We start from the raw sequence: 12,821 nt of genomic DNA on the forward strand, positions 1-12,821 counted from the left end.
AAAAAAAAACAAAAGGAGGAGGGGAAGGGGTGCAAGGAGTAGGGATCAGTACTTGGCAGGGTTATACCTTACATAGGCACTGGCTCTGTTTGCTGTCACAAGTTCTAAGGTCTAAGAAATCAGGAAGAAAAGGTGTTCTCAGCCCCGTTTCTCTCACTTCCTTCCCAGAGCAGGGCAGAACCACAGGTACTATTGGAAGCAGCATGTTAGGTTGGAAGGAGACACGGAGGAGGTCTTTTGTTGGTTTCCATGCCTCCTTCTTCCTCTACCCCTACCCATCAGTCCTGGTGTAACCTATCCTGGACACAAAAGGAGCAGAAATGTATCTGCCTCCATCAGCTTAAGTGGCAAACCATAATAGACTGCCATCTGATCCTGACAAAAAGGAGGGGAGCAGAGAACATGGCTGAACCTTGAGGGACTAGCACAGTAAGGAGCCCTAACCACAGGTGCAAGGCAATCAGACACAGGACTTCCCAGGTCAGGACAGAACTCCAAGACCATTTCCATCCTCAAAGACTTTGAACTAAAACCAGGCTCAGGTCCAATTCCCTGGAGGCCCTCAGAGGAACAGACCAACCTTGACCAGGCAGAGCAAAGGTTCACCTGCTTTGCCCCTAATGTGTTCAGGAGCTGGCTCTGTAGAAGTAGGAACTGAGGCCAGCTGACATGGAGTTACTACTTGATGGGCAGATATTAGGAAGTCCTGGCTAGATTCGGTTTCATTGTGGTTTTTCCCTTCCACCATCCTTACTAAATCACAGATATTATCTGACATAGAGAAAGCATTGATGAATGTGAAATTGTTGCTTGAACAGGGAAGTGTCAGAAGATTAACCTGCGTCAGAGGGAGGGTCCACCAGCCACTTGCGCTTGCACAGCTCAGTGTGCAGCCAGCAGATGATCTCTATCTATGGCGCATTTGCAAGATCTCTGTTTTATGATGTCCCATTTTTTTTGATAGCTGCAGTAAACCACCTCACGCCTAAAATCAGCCATCTTTCAGGCCTGTCATTAATTTAGGTTGACTGTGCTAGCATTCCTAGTAAATCCCAGCAAGGTACAGCCCAGGACTGGAAGGAGGAAAACATCTGGAAGAAAAAAGGTAGAGGCAAGGCTGAGAGGGAAACAATTAAGGAAAAAGAATAGGAAAGACAGAGAACCCAGGAAAATCAGGGGAATGCCAGAAGGGAAAAAAGACAAGAAACAGCAGAAAAATAATAACAGTCCAAGTTACTACCCACCACATACCACCATAAGCCTGCTGAACATATTAACTCATTTAACACTCTGAAAACTATTAATTATATTACCATTCTAGCTCTATTTTAAATATTTAAGGTAAAATATTTGTAATGAACTGGGGACAGCTCAGTCAGTAAAGTGCTTGCCTTCTAAGCATGAGGACATGAATTTGATCCCAAGAACCCACATTTAAAAAAAGAAAACCAGTGCTTGTAGTCCCAACCCTGGGGAAGTGAAATGGGTAGATCCCTGGGGCTTACTAGCCAACCAGCCTAGCCTACTTGGAAAGCCAGTACGAGACACTGTCTCAAAAAGAAAAGTGGGCAGCACCTGAGGAGTGATACCCAAGACTGTCCTGTCACTTCCACATGTGTGTGCACATACACTCACATACACATAAACAAAACTATTTTTGTGGTGCTGTAGATTGAATTCACATGTGCTAAGCAAGCACTGTACTGAGCTACAGTGCTAGCCCATTACTGAGTGAGTGAGTGAGCGAGTGAGTGAGTGAGTGAGTGAGTGAGTGAGTGAGTGAGTGAGATAGGTTCTCACCATGTTGCCCAGGGAGTGAGTGAGTGAGTGAGTGAGTGAGTGAGTGAGTGAGATAGGTTCTCACCATGTTGCCCAGGCTGGTCTCACTTTTGCTCAAGTAATTCCATTCCCCTGCCTTAGCCTCCAAGTATTTGGGACCAACCTCCATTTTTCAAAACAAAACTGAAGTATGGAAAGATTCAGGAACTTACCCAAGGTTGCCATGTGAGTAAGTTGCAAACTTGAAACTCCACAGGTTTCTCAATAAACCAATACTGCTCACACCCATAGCTACACATTGAAATCACCAGAGCTTTCAAAACCTTGTGTTTAATTTCTCCCATTCATTTTAATGTGTAGCCAAAATTGAGGATTCTTCTTAGGGGACTGGATAGATGACTCAGAGGTTAAGAGCACTGGCTGCTCCTGCAGAGGACCTGAGTCTTCAATTCCCAGTACCCACATGGCAGCTAACAACCGTCTGTAACTCCAGTTCCAGGGAAATTCAATGCTCTCTGACGTCTGCAAGGAAGAAATGAAGTTGGGCACCGTATCTGTTTTTGCTTTGTGTCTGTTCTTGAACTGTCCTACACGTCTTTCAACTATGAGACTGAGAACTTGCCAAGCATGTCTGCATTGTAACTTTTTCTCATACTCCTGAATTTCCACTCTTACCAAAGACAACTTAAAACCTTCCATTTCCCAGCTGTTGACACACATCCACCCTTGCTTGCAGGCCTGACCCCACCCTGTAGCTGTTGTTTGAACAAACACAAAGAATAAGATCATCTAGCATTCCTTACCCATTTTATTCTCTTGGTGGCCTTAAGAGAGATATGGCATTGTTGTCTTAAAAAGTAAGCCATTCCCTGAAGGATCAACTGATTTGTCCAAAAGCACATACAAACTTAAGTGGAAGGGAAATAAGACTCCAGTATATAATTTCCAAGTCCAGGACTCCTTAGATCCCATCTTGGAATTTAAGGCATAATCCAATAAAGGAAATGGAGGCAGTTGGAAAGGAAGTTAAATTGCAGAGTGCTGAATCCTAGGTAGGAGTCCTCCCCTTCAGTGTTCGCCCCAAATTTGAACTGAGGTCTTTCTTGGTTGTGGATCAATTTATAGTTGCCCTAAAGCCAACTTTTCTCCTTAAAGAACCTAGTCCATTTCAAGTCAATCTACCACAAAGCCAGCAGAGGAGGTAGCCCAGGGAGCATCTTCCAGAGATGAGACAAAAGGATTAGCTTTGGTTTTCTTGTCTTTCCTTCAAGAGACCCAACCTGTGGCTAGCTTGGGCCTGAGCCTCCTGAGAAATGCTGCCCAGGTGGGCAGATCCAAACAGGGCCAGAGAATGCAGTCTGCTGCAGATAAATTCTGTGCATAAGGTAGACGAGATCTGGATAAGATGGAAGCTTTCTTGATCTGCCCATAATCAAGTACTCTCTAATCAATCCCAGAACTATGTGAATGAAGACCGGAAACATTCTTTCCCAATTCTTTGCAGCCTGGGGAGTAAGGAAGCAGTAATTGACTCCAGCCTCCTGGAGTGTATGAGTCAACAGGGCTTCCCCAAAGGGCCTTCTGGGCAGCCCTGGCCAGCAGAGAGTTCTTGACCCTGAGCCTACTCCAGACCCGCCTCTCACCTCAACAAGGTGCAAGGACCTCAGATGGCCCTTCAGGAAATGTCCTAGCAGGTCCCAGGCTCCTGGGAAGTAGAGAGAGAGAAGGGAAAGGACTGCCGCACCTCTGTTTAGCTCCTATGAAACTGTCTCAGTTCAGTGAAAGTCTGAGGGAACAAGAAGACTGTAGAAAGAGAAATAGAAATACAGGACAGGATGCAGAGGAGGTCTCACAGTCCATGAAGGACAGAAGGTGAGGAGTGGCCCAAGACCAAAGGAGGCTTGCTTTTGTTTGGTTTCTGTTTTGAAATAAGCCAGCTCTAAGTTTAATATGTAAGTCTGATAATACACTTTTGCAGTTGAATTTTTAAGTTTATTTCCCCAGTTGAATTATGTGAATTGCTTACTAGAGGGAATTACAAATGAGAATGTATCTTAGAACTTTTGACTTAGGAATTTAGAAATTATTGATAGAGTCTGATCTATTTAGTGTACAGAGGAGGGAATTGAGCCCAACGAGCTTAATCAGTTGGCCCTAAGGTCATAGAGCTGGTGAAAGACCAAAAAGGAGAACGTAGCCCTTTCTACTCTGTAGCCTCCTTCCCCAAAATGTGCTCCCTTGACAGAGATTCCAGCAGGGGACAGTGGGGCTGATCCATAAATGATCTAACTTGTCACTGGAGAAAATATATTTAATCTGTGGCTAAGCATCTCAGCCCTTCAGCCAAACATCATCCATCACATCATAAAGAGTAACTTGCCAGAGAAGAGTTTGAAAATCCAAACCAGATCCTTCCCCACTCCTGGAGCAGCTGGTCGCATATCACTCACTGAACCAGTGTTCCAGCGAACCCATCTCTTGCATGGTGGGGTCTGGTTGTTTGATAAATGAGAATTTACGTTCATTCGTGTGACCTCTTTGGCAGTTTTACCCCCACTGGTGTTTCTCAAAAGAAAGGTTTTGGAGCCAGTGTCCAAGTGAGCAAAGAATCCTACATGGGCTGTGTAGGCCCAACCCAAAGGAGCTTCACTCAGCCCCATCTTTACCCATGTTGCTGCCACCCAGATGCACACATGTTCACATGGCCTCTGGTCTTTGAAATCTTTGAATGTTTATTGAAGAATAGGATCAACAGTCATTATACCAGAGATCCCAATTCAGAATCCAGCTTTCCTTGAAGCCTCGGTAGTTTGTTTTTTAAGTAAGTTTAAATTATTTATTATTATTGTGTGTGCATACCAGAACTCACATGTAGTGGTTACAGAACAACTTTGTGGAGTCAGTTTTTCCATTTTTACACCAGTTCCAGGGATCAAACTCAGGCCATCAGCCTTGCACAGCAATTGCTTTACCCACTGAGCTGTCTCACTGGCCCAAGTGATTTTCATCATGGTGTCACAACTGTGAGAAAAGCATAATGCTTCCAGGAGTGGGGTTCTCTAAGCCAGATCTGAATCATTTATTTCATTCTCAGACTCTAAGACTTTTATTTATTTATTTTGCCTATGGTTCCAAATTAAATGCTGGAATTTCAAAAGGAAATTGCACTTAATCCAATTGATGGGATCTGTTAGAGAGGAAAAAAGTTAAACCAAAGGCAAGTTTCCTTCTGTAAAACAAAAGAAAGTAAAGAGAATGTTGAGAGTTCTGAAAATCCTACCCTGAGACCACATTGTTCTTCTGAGCCTTCCTCCATGGATAAAGGTTATGAAAGTTTATTAGATATGGCAAAACAAAACACCATTCACAGGAGACTTCTTCACTATGTAATGATTCTGCCTTTAGGCTTATTCACCAACTACAATTATACCCTTTGATCGAGGGTTCTTGGCCAGAACAAACTTCTTGTTCATTAACTCAGCCACTGGTACTCAGAGTCATCAAGACTCTGCTACCTCCTGGGGGTGAGGGGAATGAGAATACAGTACTGACAGTTCAGGTAAAGAAGGCTTAAGAGTATAGTGTTTAGATCAGACAGATTTAGATCCAAAGTTTGGCTCTGGCTTTTACTAACAAACCACAGATTTAACTCTGTATTCCAAGTCTTTATTTTCTCTCCATAAACTATGGCCTTTAAAACCTATTGTGAAAATTAAGTGATATTGTGATACAGAATGCTCTTAGCACAATCTTGGAGAAATATAACTGTTCAGTAAATATAGTCTAGAATGGAGAGAGTAGTTCATATGGTACTATGAGGGTCCAGAGATAAGAGATGAGGATAGAGGAAAAGAAGGGATGAGGGGAAGGAGGGACTCTACCCCACTGGTGCTCCATTTGAAGAAGCAATTGAAGTCACTGTGAAATGATGAGGCTTCAGGCAGGAGGTACCAAATCTACAGAGTCTGATGAATCAGGATGTTTGAGGAATTTGGAATAGAAGTGCCTCAGTGTGACTGGAACAAAAGGGTAACTAGAGAAATTGAGGCTGGGGGAGAGGGGCAGGAGCATCCGCTGACATAAATGGAGATGTGAATTAAATGCATAGTGAAGGAAGAAGAGCTAAGACTCTAATAATAAATAAACAACCTTCAGGAGCCAAACTTTGAAATCAATGCAAGATGCTGGAGCATGTCCTAAGTTGTAAATGAACCGTGCCTTTTGGTAGACCTTGGGGAGAAAACCCTCATATTCTAACGAATGCAGCAAACTTAGAAAACAAGAACCAAAACCCAGATTCTTCACTCAAAAATTCAAAATCACACTTCTTTATAGCTCTTGGGTTAAAATGAAGTCACAATTCTGTGATAGGCTGTTTGAGAAAGAACAATGCAAGCACTGTTCATGAAGGCCCATGGGATGAAACCAAAGTGACACTTGGAGGAAAATTTAGAGCCTTAAGAAATGTATTAGAAAACAAGAATTCTCGAAACCAGAGTAAAGGATTCAAATCAAGAAATTAGGAAAGAAGAAAAAATAAACCTAAAGAAATTTCTTTTTTAAGAGAATATAAAATTGAAACTATGATTTTTTAAAAATTTTTTATTTTTATGTGTATGAGTATATTGCCTGCATGTATGTGAGTACACCCATGTTGTGCAATGCCGTGGAGGTCAGAAGAGGGCGATTCCCCTGAAACTGGAGTTAAGGACAGTTCATAGCCACCATGTGGGTGCTGGGAATCAAACCTGGGTCCTCTGCAAGAGCCATCAGTGCTCTTAACTGCTGAGCCATCTCTCCAGCCCAGTTTGATAAAACTTTTAAAAATATTAAATGGGCCAGGCATGATGGCGCATGCCTTTAATCCCAGCACTTGGGAGGCAGAGGCAGGCAGATCTCTGTGAGACCAGCCTGGTCTACATACTGAGTTCCAGGTCAGCCAGGGCTACAGGGAGACCCTGTCTCCAAAAGACCAAAATAATGATAATAATAATAATAAATAATAATAATAATGAAGATTCCAGAGTATAAAAGAATGTCATGTACAACTTTATTCTAGTAGAAATTACTAAAAATTTTACTTTATATTTTGTAGAAAGCCTAAAAGATTAAAAGCTGTAGAAGAAAATTAAAGATAATAAAAGATTTATCACTAGGATCAGATGATTCTGCAAATGAATTCCAAGAAACCACCAAAGAACAGACAGCTTCCACAGGGAGGTAGAAGGAAACTTCTCAACTGCATTCACAAGGCTGGTTAACAGTTACTACCCAAACAGGCAAAGGATGCCACAAAAGATAACACTCTGGACCATATCATTTACAAATATTAAATAATATATTATTTAAATATATTTATTATTTAAAAATATATTAACAGATGAGTGCAAGGGTACAAAGAAATCTATTAATGTAATCCATTACAATAGGTTAAGATAAAATCATATCTTTGCAGATACCATATCTCTTTAGATAGAAAAATTTTAAAGCATTAAATAAAATTTAACCAACATTCCTGACCAGAACAAATTTAAAACTTTAAAATTCTTGGAAAGCTAAGAATAAAACATATTCAGCATAATCTAAAGCAAATATCATAGTGGTGAACATTAGAAGCATTTCTTTCAAAGTCAGTAAAACAAGAATGTCTTTTCAAAAATATCTTACCACTGGGTATAGTTACAGATTACAGGGGAGGCTGAGGCAGGAGGATCACTTAAACCCAAGAGTTTAAGTCCAGGCTGAGCAGCATAGCAAGATCACAGCTTTAGAAAAAGTCACATACTGCTTATTGCTACTATTATTTAATACTAGGAGAGGTTTTAGCCATAGTAACATGGCAAGAAAAGGAAACAACACATGTAAACACCAGAAAAGACAAAATAAAAATTTAAAACTACCATTGTATGCAAGTGCATACAGTTATCCATCAAAAAAAAGTAAAATCCAATAACTACAAATGATTTGAACTGGCAGGAACTCAGAAAATTGGAATAGATTCATTATATGAACATCAATAGCCTTTTAAACATCAGCAGGAATATATTAGGAAATATAACAAAAATGAGCCCATTTACAGTAGAAACTAAATCTCTAAGGATAAATCCAACAAGTTCTACATGAAGAAAATATCAAGAATTTAAAAGTGATTCAAGATCATTATTTCCAAGTTGCAATAAAGAAAGGTATCAAGAAGAATCCACACCAGGCATGGTATGTGCATCTGTATGTACCCCATCTACTCAGAAGGCTGAGGCAAGAGTCGGTTGAGCCCAGGCATTTGGGGCCAACCTAGGCAACACAGACCTTGCCTCAAAAAAAAAAAAAAGATAGAAAATAAACCAAAAAAAAATTAGCGAAGTCAGTGAAAATTACCTGCAATTTAATCACTCAGAAGAAATCTTTGTTAAACTGCTGGGGAGGGGCACATCCCTCCAAAGTAAAACCATATTTTAAACTGTTTTATCCCACTGAAAATGTAATATACAAAAAAAGACAAAGCTTTTTAAAAAATACTTTATTATTTTTATTTTATGTCTATGAGCATATTGCCAGCATGTCATGCAGTGCCCGTGGAGATCAGAAAAGTGTAGCAGATCCCCTGGAACTGGAGTTTCAGACAGTTGTTAGCTGCTATGTAGGTGCTGGGACTTGAACCCAGGTCCTCTGCAAGAGCAGCCGGTGCTCTTAACTGCTGGGCCATCTCTCCAGGCCCAGATAAAGTTTATTTTTAAAAGCTTGTTTGAGGCTGTTGTGTGAATGTTGGTAGAAGCTATAAAACAGATTCATACAGAAGGAGCAAAGCGTGGAAATAAGATTTCTGAAAAGCTTGTTAGCAGAAAAGGCCTCCATCTGGGGACAGGATGGCTCTGAGATGTGTCACATCAGCCACACAGACTTAGTCCTGGACAGGGACAGGTCACTGGAAGCTCTGACACTTGTGCTTTCAGTCTCCGGCTCTGGTCTATCCCATTAGCTGCTGACCCTCCCTCTTCACCCAGTTTAAGAAGCAGGGGCTGTGACTCTGGTAGAACACTGGCCTAACATGCTTGCGGACTGAATTTCATCCCCAACACTGAGTTGTTTTTTTTTTAAAAAAAGAGCCTGCCCAGAGTTTAGAGGCAGCCCAGAAAATGTTTGACTGAACCTCCTTTTGTGTTTTCTCTTTGCTCTCCAGACCGCCCAGGCTTGCTCAACGTGAAACCCATTGAGGACATCCAGGACAACCTGCTGCAGGCCCTGGAACTCCAACTCAAGCTGAACCACCCTGAGTCCTCACAGCTGTTTGCCAAGCTGCTCCAGAAAATGACAGACCTCAGACAGATCGTCACGGAGCATGTGCAGCTATTGCACGTGATCAAGAAGACTGAGACGGACATGAGCCTGCACCCCCTGCTGCAGGAGATCTACAAGGACTTATATTAGCAGAAAAGTCCAGCCGCTGATAGCACATTCCTTCTTCTAATTGCACTATTACTTTGAGGGAAAATCTGACACCTAAGAAATTTACTGTGAAAAAGCATTTTAAAAACAAAAGGTTTTAAAATATGATTTATTTTATGCATATTGTTTATAAAAATACATTTACAATTTACTTTTAATATTAAAAATTGCCACATTATGAAATTGTTGATAAATTTGAAGACTGACTTGCGTCTCCCATTCTGCCCTTCTGGGTTTGGGGACAGAGTTCTCTACTTTATCTCCCTGCACCTTTCTTTTCTAGTCATGTTTTTAAATGTGTGTGGGTTTTTTTTTAATATTTTATTGTTTTTATTTTATGTGTATGAATGTATTGCTTGCATGTATGTGAGTGCACCCGCGTCATGCAATGCCACAGAGGTCAGATGAGGGCTTTGGATTTTCCTGGAACTGGAGTTAAGGATGGCTTGTAGCCACCATGTGGGTGCTGGGAATCGAACTGGGGTTCTCTGCAAGAGCAGTCAGTGCTCTTAAACGCTAAGCCATCCAAGTGCATGTGTTTTTAAAACAAGCACGGGTTCACATTTGTACTATGTGTGTGGAGACCTAAAGACAACCTTGAGTGTCTTGGGTTCGGAATGGCATCCAGCTCCTTTGAGACAGGGTCTCTTATTGGCCTGGAACTCAGCAATTAGGCTAGACTAGCTGGCTAGTGAGCCTGGGGGATCCTCCTGCCTCCCTCTCCCCCATGCCACTACATCCAGCACCTTTACTTGAGCCATCCTTCAGCTCTGTCTTTTTAAAAATGTGAATGAAGGGGTCAGGGCACACCATGCCTTTAATCCCAGCACTCAGGAAGCAGAGGCAGGCAGATCTCCATGAGTTCCAGGCCTGCCTGGTCTACATAGTGAGTTCCAAGCCAGTTGGGGATACAGGGAGACCTTGTCTCAAAAAGACCAAAAGAAGCGGGGGGGAGGGATGAAACTACTGATAAACTTTCATTCTTAGTTTATTCAGTTTATAACTATTCCGAGCTATGTTCCTTGACAGTCATAACTAAGAAGAACAAGGGAACATGAGGACCAAATGCTGCTCAAAGTGTGTCTCAACCTACATGTGCTAATTTGGTGACATATCCCTGGTCTTGGCAAGAATCCAAGCTTCTTCCACAGCTCTAATGGAATTTTCACTCACCACCCACAACCTGTTTAGCATGCTGTCATTCCTCAGGGACTGTGGGGGCCTGATTCCAGGTCCTCTACAGGCACCAAAGCCCAAGTCCCTTATAGAAGAAAGTATATTTGCATATAATCTATGCTCACACACACACACACACACACACACACACACACACACACACCGCCTTTAAACCATCTCTAGATTACTTACAATACCTAAAACAATGGAAATGTTGCAAACAGCTGTCATACTGTGGTATTCAGAAAATAATAACAAAAACAGGACAGGAGGAATTATATATATTCAGTACAAAGATGCTTTTTTTCTTCAAACATTTGGCCTGTGGTTGGTTGAGTCCTCAGATGTAGAACCCACCAGGTTTGAAGGGCAGACTGTACTGCCTACTAACAGGACACCAACGTGTTCCCAAGCAGCCAGTTGCCAGCATCATCTCTACACTGAACATTGCTAGACGCTCCAAGGGGAGCACAGGCATGTTTTAAGAGCACCATGGGGCTGGTAGAATTCTTACCTGGCAAGCATGAGACCTTGGGTTTGGTCCCACCAACACAAAAGCCAAGCACACTGGCAGATGCCAATAATTCTAGCACTTGGGAGATTGAGACAGTAGGATCAGGAGTTACAGATTATTTTATTCCTTGGCTATATATAAAGTTCAAGGCCATTCTAGGATACATGTGACCCTGTCTCAAAAAAAGGGGGATACTGCAGAGATGGCTCAGTGGCTAAGAGCACTTACTACTCTTCCAGAAGACTTGTGCTCAGTTCCCAACACGCACATTGGGTTTCTCACAACTGCCTTGCAACTCCAGTTCCAGGGATCTGTGTTCTTTGGACACCTGTAAACATGTGACATATACACACACACACACACACACACACACACACACATAAATAAGATTTTGGGTTTTTTTAATTAAAAAAAAATGAAGGGACGGATGGTTCTGAGTCGAAGCACTAGCCATGCAAGCCTGATGACCTGGTTTCAAACCCATATAAAAAGTCTGATTTGGTGGCATGTATCTGTAATCCCAGCACTTCTACTATGAGATGAGCGATAGCCAAAAAAGAATAGCCTGGATGCTCTCAGGCCAGTGAGCCTGGAGCATGCAGTGCAGCAGCAGAAACAAGAGCAACCCTGTCTTGACAAGTTGCAAGGCAAGAATCAACTCCCAAATTCAAATCTGACCTCCAAATGCACACCATGGCACATGTACACCCATACATGCACACACACACACACACACACACACACACACACACACTAAATAAGGAAATAAAAAAATAAAAGAGTTGGCACTTGCCAACAAGAACTTACCTTTGAATTGAGGAGAGAAAAAACTTATTCTTTCTTAAAGCAGATTGCCATACAGTAGTAATTATGTGCCAGAGGAAGGGTTAGGACTCTTACAAGCCATAAAGTGTTCTGAAAGGAAGTGAAGATTCATAAAGACTAAATAGCCAAGATTGAGTCTGTGGACTCAGTGAAGTAGGTCTCAAGGACTGTGTGGAGTTGAGGATGTGTAGAGCAGATGAGCAGGGGTATTATGGGAAAGACAAGCAGCTGGGGCAATAGTACAAAAGAAGGTTAAGGACATGCTGCCATGGCCAGGGCTAGGTGTCTCCTCCCATCAACCTCGGCTGATAGCCCAGAGGTCTCTTACTTTCCTGAACTCAGGAGCTAATGATTCATTATATTTCTTAATGCATGCCAGCAAGTGAATTATAAAATGTTCCCTAACACCAGGGCCCTTCTTGGTAGAATTAATATATGAGTTGATTAAAGCCATCAGATTCACTAATACTGGTTCACAGCATGTCTTTAAAGCATGCCCTGTGACCAAACTACCATGAGGTCTCCATCCTCTAGGATAACTGTTTCCACTGTCCTAAATTAATTCCTTCAATTTACCTTAACATACAGTATTTCTACCCAGGAGGATATGGCTTTGAAGTTGAGGGCTGTCAAACCAAAACATCAAGAGGGTGTGTGTTTTTTTTTGCTTTTTGTTTTTGTTTTTGTTTTTGTTTTTGTTTTTTTTTTTTTTGAGGGTTTTTGGGTTTGGTTTTTTCATCCTTTTTTTGAAAGTAAATGTGTCTCCAAAGAGTCAGATTATGGAAGTGAATCCTGACTCCAGTCCTAAAAATATACAATTCCTAAGCCTCTCAGAAAGACAACTTCACAGTCCAAGCCTTTAAAATGACAGAGCTAAGCCACATTGGAACCAGAGATGAGGCCCACTCTAAGTGACAGCCAAACATTTGAAGGAAAGTGACATATTTGCTTGGCCATATGGGAGTTTCTTCCTGCCTTGATGCATTTGGGTATTTTGAAACATCCAGATGACTGACGGGTGTCTTCACAATGTTGGCTCCATGTGGGGAGTTTATCAGGGAAATGGAAAGAGAAAATGTGCAGG

The 12,821-nt window shown here is 41.8% G+C and overlaps 1 protein-coding gene across 1 annotated transcript in view; it reads left to right on the top strand.

Annotated features, from left to right (window-relative positions):
- Positions 1-9,387, top strand: part of Pparg (peroxisome proliferator activated receptor gamma) — a 43,336-nt gene extending 33,949 nt beyond the window's left edge. The window contains exon 3 of the mRNA XM_029557103.1: positions 8,957-9,387. Within this exon, the coding sequence (XP_029412963.1) occupies positions 8,957-9,204 (248 nt within the window). The 3' untranslated portion in view covers positions 9,205-9,387. The remainder of the gene's footprint in view (positions 1-8,956) is intronic.
- The last annotated feature ends 3,434 nt before the right edge of the window (positions 9,388-12,821 follow it).

The sequence above is a fragment of the Nannospalax galili genome, unplaced genomic scaffold, assembly GCF_000622305.1.
Source record: "Nannospalax galili isolate Female #2095 unplaced genomic scaffold, S.galili_v1.0 scaffold406, whole genome shotgun sequence".
NCBI lineage: Eukaryota > Metazoa > Chordata > Mammalia > Rodentia > Spalacidae > Nannospalax > Nannospalax galili.